A 15,436-nucleotide genomic window follows, 5' to 3' on the forward strand; every position below is an offset into this window, starting at 1 on the left:
ATGGGCACCGCCGGATCACAGGTCAGACGGCGCTCACAGTGCTTCCATCTGCCTCATTATAGAGAATCTTCTGACAGAGGTTCCGTCTGAGTCACGTATTTCAAAGATTTACATGGAAACCCCAGTGCAAGTGCTCAGTGCAGGATAATTGTGCGCCGAGCCTTACTGCAATCTTTGGGAGGCAGAATGAAAAAATCAACAACATGTGAAGAATTGGTTTAATATATTTTTTATACTGTTCCTCGTATGGTATGTGATTAGGTGACTTTATTCTTCAGGTCAGTGCTATTACAGCGATACCAGATTTAGGCCTCTTTCATATGTCTGTGCCTCTGGTACATGTGGTGACAGTCTTCACACGTACTGGAAACACGTACACACGTAGACCCATGCAAGTGAATGGGTCTGTGCATGTCAGTGCGTTTTCTAATAAAGGACTTTATTCTAGCTGTCTCTTTATTTACCATACAACTATAGGATTAGTAATGGATAGGTGTGTTATAGACGCCCTTACATTACTAAGCCATGGGCTTGATGTCACCGGACAATACAAAGGTGACATCAACCCCACAAATATGAACCCCACTTGCCACCGCTACAGGGCAAGTGGGAAGAGCCGGGCAAAGTGCCAGAATTGGCGCATCTAATAGATGTGCTTTTTCTGGGCAGCTGTGGGCTGCTATTTTTAGGCTGGCGGGGCCAATATCCATGGCTCCTGACCAGCCTGAGAATACCAGCCCCCAGCTATCTGCTTTAGCAAGACTGGTTGTCAAAAATGGGGGGGACCCCATGTCGTTTTTTTAATTATTTATTTAAATAATTTTTAAAAATACGGCACTGGGACCCCTCTATTCTTGATAGCCAACCTTGCTGATGCTGATAGCTGAGGGTTGCAGCACCCTGCTGTGAGTTTTGCCTGGCTGGTTATCAAAAATACAGGGGAACCCACGCCATTTTTTAAAAAATTATTTATTTACAGCGCAGGAGCGGTTGATGAATACTCGCATCCGCTGCTCCTGCTCTCACTGTAATTACCGGTAGCAGGTGTTGGATGATGGGAGCAGTAGTCCCATCAGATGACACTAGTGACTAGAGATAAACTGTATACCTCCGATAACAGCTGAGTGCTCACGCTGTCTTCTGACAGCATGGGAATCGTGGCTCTCTGACAGTCGGGGATGATTTCGCTGCCGATCAGAAGCGGTGTTTGCCACGCTGTCATGCACATGACAGCACGACAAACACCCGGTGTTCGGGCAGCCGAACCCGAACAGTACGGAACTTTACTCTTTGGGTTCGCCCATCTCTACTCTTGAGGACTGCAGTGAAGCGGCCTGCTCTCTCTTTTTTCCATAGCCTGGGCGTACCGGACGCCTGCAGCTTGCTTCACTAAAGACGACACCTGGCGTATAAGACCATCCCCGACTTTTGAGATTTTCAAGGGTTAAAAAGTCATCTCATACGCCGGAATATTTGGTATATATATATATTTATATATATACTGCATGTGTGTGTCACTGACATCTATATACAGGTGCATCTCACAAAATTAGAATACCATCAAATGGTTAATTTATTTCAGTCCTTCAATACAAAAAGTGAAACTCATGTATTATATAGAGTCATTACAAACAGAGTGATCTATTTCAAGTGTTTATTTCTGTTAATGTTGATGATTATGGCTTACAGCCAATGAAGACCCAAAAGTCATTATCTCAGTAAATTAGAATACTTTATAACACCAGCTTGAAAAAATGATTTTAAAATCCGAAATGTTGGCCTACTGAAATGTATATTCAGTAAATGCACTCAATACTTGGTCGGGGCTCCTTTTGCATCAATTACTGCATCAATGCGGCGTGGCATGGAGGTGATCAGCCTGTGGCACTGCTGAGGTGTTATGGAAGCCCAGGTTGCTTTGATAGCAGCCTTCAGCTTGTCTGCATTGTTGGGTCTGGTGTCTCTCATCTTCCTCTTGACAACACCCTATAGATTCTCTATGGGGTTAAGGCCAAGTGAGTTTGCTGGCCAATCAAGCACAGTGATATTGTTGTTTTTAAACCAGGTATTGGTACTTTTGACAGTGTGGACAGGTGCCAAGTCCTGATGGAGAATTAAATTTCCATCTCCAAAAAGCTTGTCGGCAGAGGGAAGCATGAAGTGCTCTAACATTTCCTTGTAGAGGGCTGCGCTGTCTTTGGTCTTGATAAAACACAGTGGACCTATACCAGCAGATGACATGGCTCCCTGTTGTGAATTCCGTTCTCGGACTCCCTCCTGTGGTCATGAATGGTACTTTGGTTAGTTCTGCTCTTGGACTCCCTCTGGTGGCTTTGAGCGGAACTGCTGGTCACTGAGGTTGGCTTTATCAGCTGCTCTCGTTTATTTCTATGCTGGCTTCCTATTTAACTCCACTCAGATTGTTACTTCATGCCAGCTGTCAATGTTCCAGTATTGGTTCAGATCTCTCTTACCCTTCTCTGAGGACCTGTCTACTACAGCAGAAGCTAAGTCTTTGCTAGTTCATTTGTTGTTACTGCTTCCTGAATTTATTTCTTAGTACTGCTATTTCTAGTCCGGCTTGCTATCATGATATTCCTTTGCTAGCTGGAAGCTCTGGGGTGCAGAGTGGCACCTCCACACCGTGAGTCGGTGTGGGGAGTCTTTTTGCTTACTCTACGTGGTTTTTTGTAGTCTTTTGTGCTGACCGCATAGTTCCTTTTCTATCCTCTGACTATTTAGTGAAATCTGGCCTCCTTTGCTAAAACCTGTTTCATTCCTGTGTTTGTGACTTTCCTCTTAACTCACAGTCAATATATGTGGGGGGCTGCCTTTACCTTTGGGGAATTTCTCTGAGGCAAGGTAAGGCTTCTATCTCTATCTTTAGGTATAGTTAGCTCTTAGGCTGTGAAGAGGCGTCTAGGGAGAGTTAGGTACGCTCCACGGCTATTTCTAGTGTGTGTGATAGGAGTAGGGTTTGCGGTCAGCAGAGTTCCCACTTCCCCAGAGCTAGTCCCGATTTTGAGTTTACTCATCAGGTCATTCCGGGTGCTCCTAACCACCAGGTCCATAACAGCTCCCCAAACCGTTACTGATTGTGGAAACTTCACACTAGACCTCAAGCAGATTGGATTATCTGTCTGGAGGAGATGGAAAAGGAAGTCTCTGAGCTGTGTAAATAAACCAAATGGACTTTTTAACCCTGAGTGTCCCAGCGTATGCCTCAACGACCAGCCAAGTGAGTACTCCCTGTCCACAGATAGTGGAGAAATTCTACAGTGTGTTAATAAATATACACTGCTCAAAAAAATAAAGGGAACACTTAAACAACAGAATATAACTCCAAGTAAATCAAACTTCTGTGAAATAAAACTGTCCACTTAGGAAGCAACACTGATTGACAATCAATTTCACATGCTGTTGTGCAAATGGAATAGACAACAGATGGAAATTATTGGCAATTATCAAGACACCCTCAATAAAGGAGTGGTTCTGCAGGTGGGGACCACATCTCAGTACCAATGCTTTCTGGCTGATGTTTTGGTCACTTTTGAATGTTGGTTGTGCTTTCACACTCGTGGTAGCATGAGACGGACTCTAGAACCCACACAACTGGCTCAGGTAGTGCAGCTCATCCAGGATGACACATTAATGCAAGCTGTGGCAAAAAAGTTTGCTGTGTCTGTCAGTGTAGTGTCCAGAGGCTGGAGGCGCTACCCGGAGACAGGCCAGTACACCAGGAGACGTGGAGGGGGTCATAGTAGGGCAATAACCCAGAGCAGGACCGATACCTCAGCCTTTGTGCAAGGAGGAACAGGGGGAGCACTGCCAGAGACCTGCAAAATGATCTCCAGCAGGCCACAAATGTGCATTTGTCTGCACAGTTAGAAACCGACTCAATGAGCATGGTCTGAGTGCCCGACATCCACAGATGGGGGTTATGCTCACAGCCCAACACCGTGCAGAATGCTTGGCATTTGCAACAGAACACCAGGATTGGCAAATTCGCCACTGGCACCCTGTGCTCTTCACAGATGAAAGCAGGTTCACACTGAGCACATGTGACAGACGTGACAGAGTCTGGAGACGCCGTGGAGAGCGATCTGCTGCCTTCAACATCCTTCAGCATGACCGGTTTGGCAGTGGGTCAGTAACGGTGTGGGGTGGCATTTCTTTGGAGGGCCGCACAGCCCTCCATGTGCTCACCAGAGGTAGCCTGACTGCCATTAGGTACCAAGATGAGATCCTCAGACCTTTTGTGAGACCATATGCTGGTGCGGTTGGCCCTGGGTTCCACCTAATGCAGGACAATGCCAGACCTCATGTGGCTGGAGTGTGTCAGCAGTTCCTGCAAGATGAAGGCATTAAAGCTATGGAGTGGCCCGCCCGTTCCCCAGACCTGAATCCGATTGAGCACATCTGGGACATCATGTCTCGCTCCATCCACCAACGTCACGTTGCACCACAGACTGTCCAGGAGTTGGTGGATGCTTTAGTCCAGGTCTGGGAGGAGATCCCTCAGGAAACCATCCGCCGCCTCATCAGGAGCATGCCCAGGCATTGTACAGTAGGGAGATCATACAGGCACGTGGAGGCCACACACAATACTGAGCATCTTTTCCTTGTCATGAGGCATTACCACTGAAGTTGGATCAGCCTGTAATTTGATATTCCACTTTGATTTTGAGTATCATTCCAAATCCAGACTGCCATGGGATATTCATTTTGATTTACATTGATAATTGTTATGTTTTATTGTTCTGAACACATTCCACTATGCAATGAATAAAAATTAGCAACTGAAAAATTTCATTCAGATATAACTAGGATGTGGTATTTTTATTGTTCCCTTTATTTTTTTGAGCAGTGTATATATACATATATAGTCCCAGGAGGCCCTGGGACTGGTGGATATACAGTACAGATGAGAAACTGGGATTGTGGTGTATAAAGCACACAGGAGACACTGGGACAGGTATATCTACAGCACTCAGAAGATATTAGGACTGGTGTATATTAAGCACATAGGAGACACTGTAATTTGGGGTACATAAAGCACACAGAAAATACTGAGACTGGTGTATTTACAGCACATAGATGACACTAGGACTGGTGTAACAGTATATAAAGGATATAGAAGACTTCGCGACTGGTGTATACATAGCACATAGGAAACATTGAGATTTGGGTATATACAGCTCATAGGAGACACTGGGACTGGTGTATATAAAGCACATAGGAGACATTGGGGTTGGTGTTTATGCAGCACATAGGAGACACTGGGACTAGTCTATATATAGCACATAGGAGACAGCGAGACGCTGTATATACATAATATAGGAGACACAGGTACTGGTTTATACACATCACATAGGAGACACTGGGACTGGTTTATGTACATGACATAGGAGACAATGGGACTTGTGTATATATACAGCACACAGTAGGCACTGGGATTGGGGTATATAAAGCACACAGGAGACACTGGGACTGGTTTATAAAAAAGCACATAGGAGACACTGGAACTAGTATATACAGCACATAGCAGACATCGAGAATGGTGTATATTAATAATATAGTAGACTCAGGCACTGGTTTATATATATATCACGTAGGAGACACCGGGACTGGTTTATGTACAGGTGCTTCTCACAAAATTAGACTATCATCAAAAAGTTTATTTCAGTTCTTTAATACAAAAAGTGAAACTCACATATTAGATATCGTCATTTCATACAGAGTGATCTATTTCAAGTGTTTATTTCTGTTAATGTTGATGATTATGGCTTACAGCCCATGAAAACCCAAAAGTGATTAGCTCAGTAAATTAGAGTACTTTATAACACCAGCTTGAAAAATCCAAAATGTTGTGAGCTATCCAGAAGGGTGCCAAAACTTTGGCATTGTCCCATTTTTATGACAATACTTTTTTTTGCTTAAAATACAAAGGAAATATGTCATTAACTTTAGTCCTTTTAGAGATGATTTCAGGTTCAACCTGCTGAACTGTTCATCACAATAACAGTCATTTTGACCAGGGGTGCCCAGACTTTTACATGCCACTGTATACAGCACACAGATGCTCAGGGAGCTGCGCCATTTAGGACAGTTTATAAATGTGTTCCAATGTGGAGATTACAAGAAGACTCATACATGGAGTTCCCCACCCCTGCTCTAAATAAATGATCACAAACTGCGTAAACTGATAAAGTTGGTTCAAATCATTGAACACGACGAGTACGTGTCTCTACGTGCGAGAGAAATACTCCCCGACTGCAGTGCTAAGGTCCTCACAGCAGTCAGCTGGACAGAGAGGAGAATAATAGACAGTGAGGTCTTCGGTAAAATGGCCGCCCCTTATCACCACAGCGTTGTATCACAAGACATCTAATTTGTCTGGAACAGTTCGGCCTCTAGTGACAGGCGCATTTCGTGCGCTTCGGCCGCATACGGTGACGTTGGCTGCAGCAGTGGCGGCGCCGGCGCTGTAGGGGCAGAAGATGTGCAGGTGGTGAAGGGAGGAAAACGAGAACGCTGCGTCCGCCATGGCCAGGCACCGAAACGTGCGCGGGTACAACTATGATGACGGTGAGCGGCCGGTGGGAGGAGCCTCAGTGGTCCGAGCCTGCTGTCAGTGCACGGACGCTCCTCCATATGTTTGCCGGGCACTGTCCGTAGGTGGAGTGCAGTCTGCTGTGAGGCTTGGTTACCATAGGATGGCTGCTATGTGCTGTCTCCATAGTATACCATGGATTCTCACAGGGAGTTGTCAGAATAACACTAGTGACTGCAGCTCCCTGATTGGTTGGGGTGGGCCGCTCATCCATAGACTCATGTTTCCTGTTAAAACTTAATTCTGATCAATTGTACAGTCACCCCCACCCACTATTCAGATCACCCACCCCCCATTCAGATCACCCACCCCACCCATTCAGATCACCCACCCCCCCATTCAGATCACCCACCCCCCCCATTCAGATCACCCACCCCCTATTCAGATCACCCACCCCCCTATTCAGATCACCCACCCCCCTATTCAGATCACCCACCCCCTTATTCAGATCACCCACCCCCCATTCAGATCACCCACCCCCCCATTCAGATCACCCCCCCATTCAGATCACCCACCCCCCCCATTCAGATCACCCACCCCCCCATTCAGATCACCCACCCCCTATTCAGATCACCCACCCCCCTATTCAGATCACCCACCCCCCTATTCAGATCACCCACCCCCCCATTCAGATCACCCACCCCCCCATTCAGATCACCCCCCCCCATTCAGATCACCCCCCCCCATTCAGATCACCCACCCCCTATTCAGATCACCCACCCCCCTATTCAGATCACCCACCCCCCTATTCAGATCACCCACCCCCCTATTCAGATCACCCACCCCCCTATTCAGATCACCCACCCCCCTATTCAGATCACCCACCCCCCTATTCAGATCACCCACCCCCCTAGTCAGATCACGCACCCCCCTAGTCAGATCACCCACCCCCTTAGTCAGATCACCCACCCCCCTAGTCAGATCACCCACCCCCCTAGTCAGATCACCCACCCCCCTATTCAGATCACCCCCCCTTCCCCATTCAGATCACCCCCCCCTTCCCCATTCAGATCACCCCCCCTTCCTTCCCCATTCAGATCACCCCCCCTTCCTTCCCCATTCAGATCACCCCCCCCTTCCCCATTCAGATCACCCACCCCCCTATTCAGATCACCTTCCCCATTCAGATCACCCCCCCCCCCCCCTTCCCCATTCAGATCACCCCCCCTTCCTTCCCCATTCAGATCACCCACCCCATATTCAGATCACACACCCCCATAGACCCCTCCAGGTCCTCCCATATAGCAGGGCATGTTTACTAGTATTGGTGACATACCGGTTACAGCGCTACACAGACACTGGTACCTGCTCGTGGTCCCCGACACTTGTGATACTTGCCACAATGCCCCTTCTGTGTTTCATCCATTTTACATGGACCTCCGTAAACTTTAAGGCTATGTGCACATGTTGCGGATTTGGCTGCGGATTCGTAGCAGTTTTCCATGCATTGTACATGTACCATGTAAACCTATGGAAAACCAAATCCGCAGTGCACATTGTGCGGAAAATACTGCGTGGAAACGCTACGTTGTATTTTCCACAGCATGTCAATTCTTCGTGCGGATTCCGCAGCGTTTTACACCTGCTCCTGTATAGGAATCCGCAGGTGGTAAAACGCAGGTGAAATCCACACAAAAAACGCTGAAAATCCGCGGTAAATCCGCAGGTAAAACGCAGTGCGTTTACCTGTCGATTTTTCAAAAGCGGTGCTGAAAAATCCACACAAGAATCCGCAACGTGTGCACATAGCCTCAAGGGTTTGTCCACTACTCAGACAACCCCTTCTCATACCTCTAGTAAAATAATAGCATCTATACTCCCCTCTGGTGCCGTTCCAGCAGTGTCGTCATTAGCTGTCCCAGGGCTCACGTGACATATTATGCCATGCAATCCCTGCTGCCAGTCAGCGCTGGCTTCGCTCTCCGCACCTCCGTACAAATCACCGACATCCGGAAGGAATGAGAGAGCACAGCTTCAGATGTATGCAATTTGTCCAAAGACGGGAGATTGAAGCCACAATGTTACGCGATTCCCGAGAGCCAGTGCCAACACCGCTGGAATGGCACCGATGATTATATGGGGCTTTATTTTATTGAGGGAAACATAGGGATTGAGGAAAGGTTGTCCCAGTAGTGGACAGTCCCTTTAATGGATGAGTTTGATTTGCAAAACCGATGAGAATAGGACAGGCTTTAAGTCTGAGACTTGGACCTGTTTTTAAAATGGATGTTTATGGCTCAATAAAACTGAATGGGGTCAGTGTGTTGGTCAAGGAAAAAACAGACGTGATGCCATCATCATGTCACACGGTTGTGTGAATGCAGCCTCAGGCCTCTTTCACACGTCTGTGACTCCGGTACTTGTGGTGACAGTTTTCACGTGTACCGGAGACACGTACACACGTAGACCAATTCAAATGAATGGGTCTGTGCACATGTCGGTGTGTTTCCACGGACCATGTGTCCGTGGGCCTCACATGTAGACATGTCCATTTTTTACTGTCAGTACGGACGGCAAAACGTCCCGCACACGGAGAACACACATTGATGTCCTCCGTGTGACACGCATCAGCGCCGGGGAAGAAGCGCTACAGTAAGCACTGTTCCCCGGTGCCGGGTGCTGAAGACGGCTCTCATCATTCTCCCCTGCTCTGACGGCGATCGGTGCGAGCAGAGGATAATGATGAGAGTTATAATAAAGTCCGAACGATGACAGCAGGTGGGGGCTTTTGGGACTCTTACTCCCATCATCCGACACCTGCTGCCGCTAATAACAGTGACAGCAGGAGCGGATGATCGGGGTATTCCTCAGCCGCAGCCTGCGATCTATCGAAATAAATGAATGAAAAACCCAACGTGGGTTCTCCCCTATTTTCTTGAACCAACCAGACAAAACTCACAGCTGCAACGCCCAGCTGTCAGCTTCAGCAAGGTTGGTTATCAAGAACTGAGGGGTCCCCACGCTGTTTTTTAAATTATTTGAATAATAAAAAAAAAGTGGTGTGGGGTCCCCCCATTTTTGACAACCAAAATTGCTAAAGCTCACAGATGGGGGCTGGTATTCTCCGGCTGCTAAGGGGCCATTGATATAGGCCCCCCAGCCTAAAAATAGCAGCTCGCAGCTGCTCAGAAAAAGCACATCTATTAGATGCCCCAATTCTGGCGCTTTGCCCGGCTCTTCCCACTTTCCCTGTAGTGGTGGCAATTGGGGTTCATATTTGTGGGGTAAAAAGAAAATGTGTTAAAAAAACATAAAAACAAATAAAAAACCACAACTTCCAATCAGCCCGTTTTGCATAACTCAAAATAAAACAATAAAAAAATGCACATTTAGTATCGCTTCATTCAGAAATGTCCAGTCTATCAAAATATAAAGTAAATTCATCTGATTGGTAAATGGCGTAATGAAAAAAGTCAAAATTCCAGAATTACAATTTTGTTAAAAAACAACCTAGACATCTTTGGTGTCTATGAACTCATAATGACCTGGAGAATCATAATGGCAGGTCAGTTTTAGCATTTAGTGAACATGGTAAATAAAAGACCTAAAAAATAATGTGGAATTGCACTTTTTGTTTGCAATTTCACCACACTTGGAATTATTTTCCAGTGCCCTATATGGTAAAATCAATTTTGTCATTACAATTTACAACTCGTCCTGCAGAAAACAAGCCCTCATATGGCCATATTGATGGAAAAATAAAAAAGTTATGGCTCTGGGGAAAAAAGTGGGGAAAAATGGAAAATCTTTGAATGATTTAAGTGATTTTTAGTGAATTTTAAAAAGAACATAAGATAAAAATATATGTGCATATACATCAGATGTACATTAGGTTATGTCAGAGAAAAGTGTTAATGTTGACTACCTGCATAGGGAGGGGGCATGGTTCACCTATTTTACTGGCATTGAGCACTTACTGTGTCAAAATTCCTTGGTCTACTCTGTCCCTATGCAGGTTGCCTAAATTCCTTCTTTTTATGGTGTATTTGGTGTATGAGCACATCTTACTGTATACTTGTCTTGAAATGTTTTCACATGCTGTTCCCTCCAGATGTGTCTGGATTCCAGAATTCCAAGCGTCGGAAGTTTACCAACTGCCATATTGGGACACCCAAGTGATGGGTGTCTAAATACGGAAACTGATGGTGGTTCCAGCCTCTTACATACACACACACACACACACACACACACACACACACACTATATATGCCGTACGCACCACACACACTGTATACGCCATACGCAGCCTCTTGCGTGGTACCACCAGTGGAACACCGTCATGAACACACCGCCGCCAGGATCAGCCGAATGATTCACTGACCGCCGCCATCTTTGTACAGGAGGAGCGCATGCGCAGTTTTAATATGACCACTGCTATCTGTCTGCACAAAGACGGCGGCGGTCTCATTTACTGCACCTGCGTGAATTCCGCGCAGGCGCAGTGAATCATTCAGCTGATCCCGGTGGAGATGCGCGATGTGTCTACAGGCAGAAGAAGCCGGTCACATTAAAGGGTGTCTGACTGTGTACGGAGCAAACCACATCTCCTGGGCAGGGGAGGAAGCAAAAGACAATACTGACATTACAGCAGGGGATCACAGAGGATTCATTTTGTGAGGTAAAATATTTCACTGACTGTTTTTAAACAATATTTTACCTTGCAAAATGAATCCTCTGTGATCTCCTGCTGTAATGTCAGTATTGTCTTTTGCTTCCGAAAGCGCACAGAGGTGAGAGAGACAGAGCACAGGGGGGAGACAGCTCAAACAGGACAGCACATGAGGGGAGAACACAGCACAGGAAGGAGAGAGAGACGGCAGACAAGGGGGCTAGTACATGGGGTAGACAGGTCAAAGAAGACAGCACAGACGGGAGAAGTCAGCACATGGGGAAAGAGAGAGTGGATAGGTGGGTGGCCACATGGGGGGGGGAGAGATTCTCAACGCTGCAAAGCCTGCCCCCATCATGACATTACCGCCCTCCCGATGCGGTAGCATCAGGCCTCCATCTAGTTTTCAATATTTCTGTATCACCTTCTTTTAAAAATTGACAAAATCATGATGTAATTATTATAAGTCTTGCACTCATCCCAGTATAGTATAATGATTATAAAAAATATGTAATGCACCTTATCGGTGACATCTGCTTCTCCTCCTTCTCCCTGAACTCATTCACTTAAAATCCATCTACATCAAAGCAAGATGTACTGCCCCTTTTACTTTGTAGGTTCATGGGGTTTAATGCCTTATAGTATATTTTGGTAATTGCATACACTCATGCTTTAACTAAACTTGTCCTGACTATTATTTCTATATATTTTGTCTTTTAAAGATTTTGATGATGATGATATGTATGGACAGTCCGTAGAAGATGACTACTGTATCTCACCAGCAACAGGTATACATTAATTCCATTTTCTGATAGCTTGTGGAATGTGACACGTTTTTTAGGTATTTGGCTAACCAGGTCCCACATATGCCACAAATATGGCTTTGAACACAAAGCATGATACAGTTCCTAGCTATCCTATAAAACAGGGATGCTCTCCGTCCAATTAAGGAAAAACTATCGTGTTGGGAACTTCCACAATTTCAATAATCAATATTTAATGCTGCAGATTAGTCTCCAAAATGTGATAAGCAGGAAGGTCAAGCTGCAGTGGTTACTGCTACCAAAGTTTGGAGCTATGATCCTGATCATTACAGGTGAACGGTGTTAATGATTGTGACCTGCCCAATCCAATCATTGTTGTCACCGATAATGATGACTATAGATGAATGGTGGTAATGATTCTGTCCTGCCCAATCCAACCATTATCACTGATAATGATGACTATAGATGAATGGTGGTAATGATTGTGACCTGCCCAATCCAACCATTATTATCACTGATAATGATGACTATAGATGAATGGTGGTAATGATTCTGACCTGATCAATCCAACCATTGGTATCACTGATAATGATGACTATAGATGAATGGTGGTAATGATTCTGACCTGATCAATCCAACCATTAGTATCACTGATAATGATGACTATAGTTGAATGGCGGTAATGATTGTCACGTGCCTAATCCAACCATTATTATCACAGATAATGATGACTATAGATAAATGGTGGTAATGATTGTGACCTGATCAATCCAACCATTATTATCACAGATAATGATGACTATAGATGAATGGTGGTAATGATTGTGACCTGCTCAAGCCAACCATTAGTATCACTGATAATGATGTTTATAGATGACTAGTGCTAATGATTCTGACATGCCCAATCCAACCATTATTATCACAGATAATGATGACTATAGATGAATGGTGGTAATGATTGTGACGTGCCCAATCCGACCATTATCACTGATAATGATGACTATACACGACCGTTCAAAAGTTTAGGGTCACCCAAACAATTGTGTGTTTTCCATGAAAACTCATACTTTTATTATTCAAATGAGTTGCCAAATGAATTGAAGATCTAGTCCAGACATTGACAAGGTTCGAAAAAAAGATTTTTATTTGAAATAATAATTTTCTCCTTCAAACTTTGCTTTTGTCAAAGAATGCTCCCTTTCCAGCAATTACAGCATTGCAGACCTTTGGCATTCTAGCAGTTAATTTGCTGAGGTAATCAGGAGAAATTTCACCCCATGCTTCCAGAAGCCCCTCCCACAAGTTGGTTTGGCTTGATAGGCACTTTTTGTGCACCATACGGTCAAGCTGCTCCCACAACAGCTCAATGGGGTTGAGACCTGGTGACTACGCTGGTCACTCCATTACAGATAGAATACCAGCTGTCTGTTTCTTCCCTAAATAGTTATTTCATAATTTGGAGGTGTGCTTTGGGTCATTGTCCTGTTGTAGGATGAAATTGGCTCCAATCAAGTGCTGTCCACTAGGTATGGCATGGCTTTGCAAAATGGAGTAATAGCCTTCCTTATTCAATATGCCTTTTACCTTGTACAAATCTCCCCCTTTACCAGCACCAAAGCAACCCCAGACCATCACATTACCTCCACCATGCTTGACAGATGGCATCAGACACTCTCCCAGCATCTTTTCAGTTGTTCTGCATCTCACAAATGTTCTTCTGTGTGATCCAAACACCTCAAACTTGGATTCGTCTGTCCATAACACTTTTTTCCAATCTTCCTCTGTCCAATATCTGTGTTCTTTTGCCCTTATTAATCTTTTCCTTTTATTATCCAGTCTCAGATATGGCTTTTTCTTTGCCACTCTGCCCTGAAGGCCAGCATCCCAGAGTCGCCTCTTCACTGTAGATGTTGACACTGGCGGTTTGTGTGTCCTATTTAATGAAGCTGCCAGTTGAGGACCTGTGAGGTGTCGATTTCTCAAACTACAGACTCAAATGTACTTGTCCTGTTGCTCAGTTGTCCAGCGGGGCCTCCCACTTCTCTTTCTACTCTGGTTAGAGCCTGTTTGTGCTCTCCTCTGAAGGGAGTAGTACACACCGTTGTAGGAAATCTTCCGTTTCTTGGCAATTTCTCACATGGAACAGCCTTCATTTCTAAGAACAAGAATAGACTGTCACGTTTCACATGGAAGTTCTTTTTTTCTGGCCATTTTGAGAGTTTAAGGGAACCAACAAATCTAATGCTCCAGATTCTCAACCAGCTCAAAGGAAGGTCAGGTTTATAGGTTCGCTAATCAGCCAATCTGTTTTCAGCTGTGCTAACACACTTGCACAAGGGTTTTCAAGGGTATTCTAACCATCCATTAGCCTTCTTACACAGATAGCAAACACAAAGTACTATAAGAACACTGGAGTGATGGTTGTTGGAAATGGGCCTCTATACACCTATGAAGGTATTGCATTACAAACCAGACATTTGCAGCTAAAAGTCATTTACCACATTAACAATGTATAGAGTGTATTTCTGAATCATTTAATGTTATTTTCATTGGAATAAACTGTGCTTTTCTTTAAAAAAATAAGAAAATTTGTAAGTGACCCTAAACTTTTGAACAGTAGTGTAGATGAATGGTGGTAATGATTGTGACCTGTCCAATCCAACAGTTGGTATCACTGATAATGCTGAGTATAGATGAATGGTGGTAATGATTCTGTCCTGTCCAATCCAACCATTATCACTGATAATGATAACTATAGACGAATGGTGGTAATGATTCTGACCTGTCCAATCCGACAAATGGTATCACTGGTAATGATGGCTATAGATGAATGGTGGTAATGATTGTTACCTACCGAGCTCGATCATTGTTATCGTTATGACGATGACTACAGGTGATTGGTGGTAATGTTTCTGACCTGCCTGTTGAAATGGAAACCTATTTTGGAGAACAATATGAAAAAAATTACGAAGTTGGCGTCTGCTGCAGGTAATACAAGGCAGGGAGCAAAGATGTCACCTCCCAGCTTGCTTCTTGTCACTGCTTGTGTAAAATGAATCGGAGTGACTGATTGTACCATCCATTGTACTTGCTTAGCCTCTGTGACAGTATATTATTGAAACGTGACAATTGTTCTCTGTGGCAACTTTTACTCCCAAATATATATATATTTTCTCTGGTGAGTTCAGCCTTATTTCCCTTGCTTTTCACTGGTGAGTTCTTACTTGTCACTTCTCCTTATTTAGCTGAAGCTAAAATATCACTGACACCTTTTCATATCTCAGTCCCAATCAAGGCCAGTTTTATACAAGCATTTTTGTGCCTGTAACACTCAGTCTGATCATGGTTCTATTGACCAATACAGCTTCTTTGGGAAGCAATAAACCAGGCCTAACACCCCTCGCACACATTAGACTTTTGTCAGCCAAAGGCAACAAAAATCAATGGGTT

At 44.7% G+C, this 15,436-nt stretch overlaps 1 protein-coding gene across 2 annotated transcripts in view; it reads left to right on the forward strand.

Moving 5' to 3' along the window:
- The first annotated feature begins 6,292 nt into the window (after positions 1-6,292).
- The window catches only part of HBS1L (HBS1 like translational GTPase), a 90,549-nt gene continuing 81,405 nt past the window's right edge, over positions 6,293-15,436 (forward strand). Inside the window, exons 1-2 of one of the 2 annotated variants that reach the window (XM_077289324.1) lie at positions 6,293-6,588; positions 11,945-12,010. In XM_077289324.1, coding sequence (XP_077145439.1) covers positions 6,546-6,588; positions 11,945-12,010 — 109 coding nt within the window. In that variant the 5' untranslated portion in view covers positions 6,293-6,545. The remainder of the gene's footprint in view (positions 6,589-11,944; positions 12,011-15,436) is intronic. The other variant, XM_077289325.1, reaches the window with a different exon arrangement.

The sequence above is a fragment of the Ranitomeya variabilis genome, chromosome 2, assembly GCF_051348905.1.
Source record: "Ranitomeya variabilis isolate aRanVar5 chromosome 2, aRanVar5.hap1, whole genome shotgun sequence".
Classification (NCBI taxonomy): Eukaryota; Metazoa; Chordata; class Amphibia; order Anura; family Dendrobatidae; genus Ranitomeya; species Ranitomeya variabilis.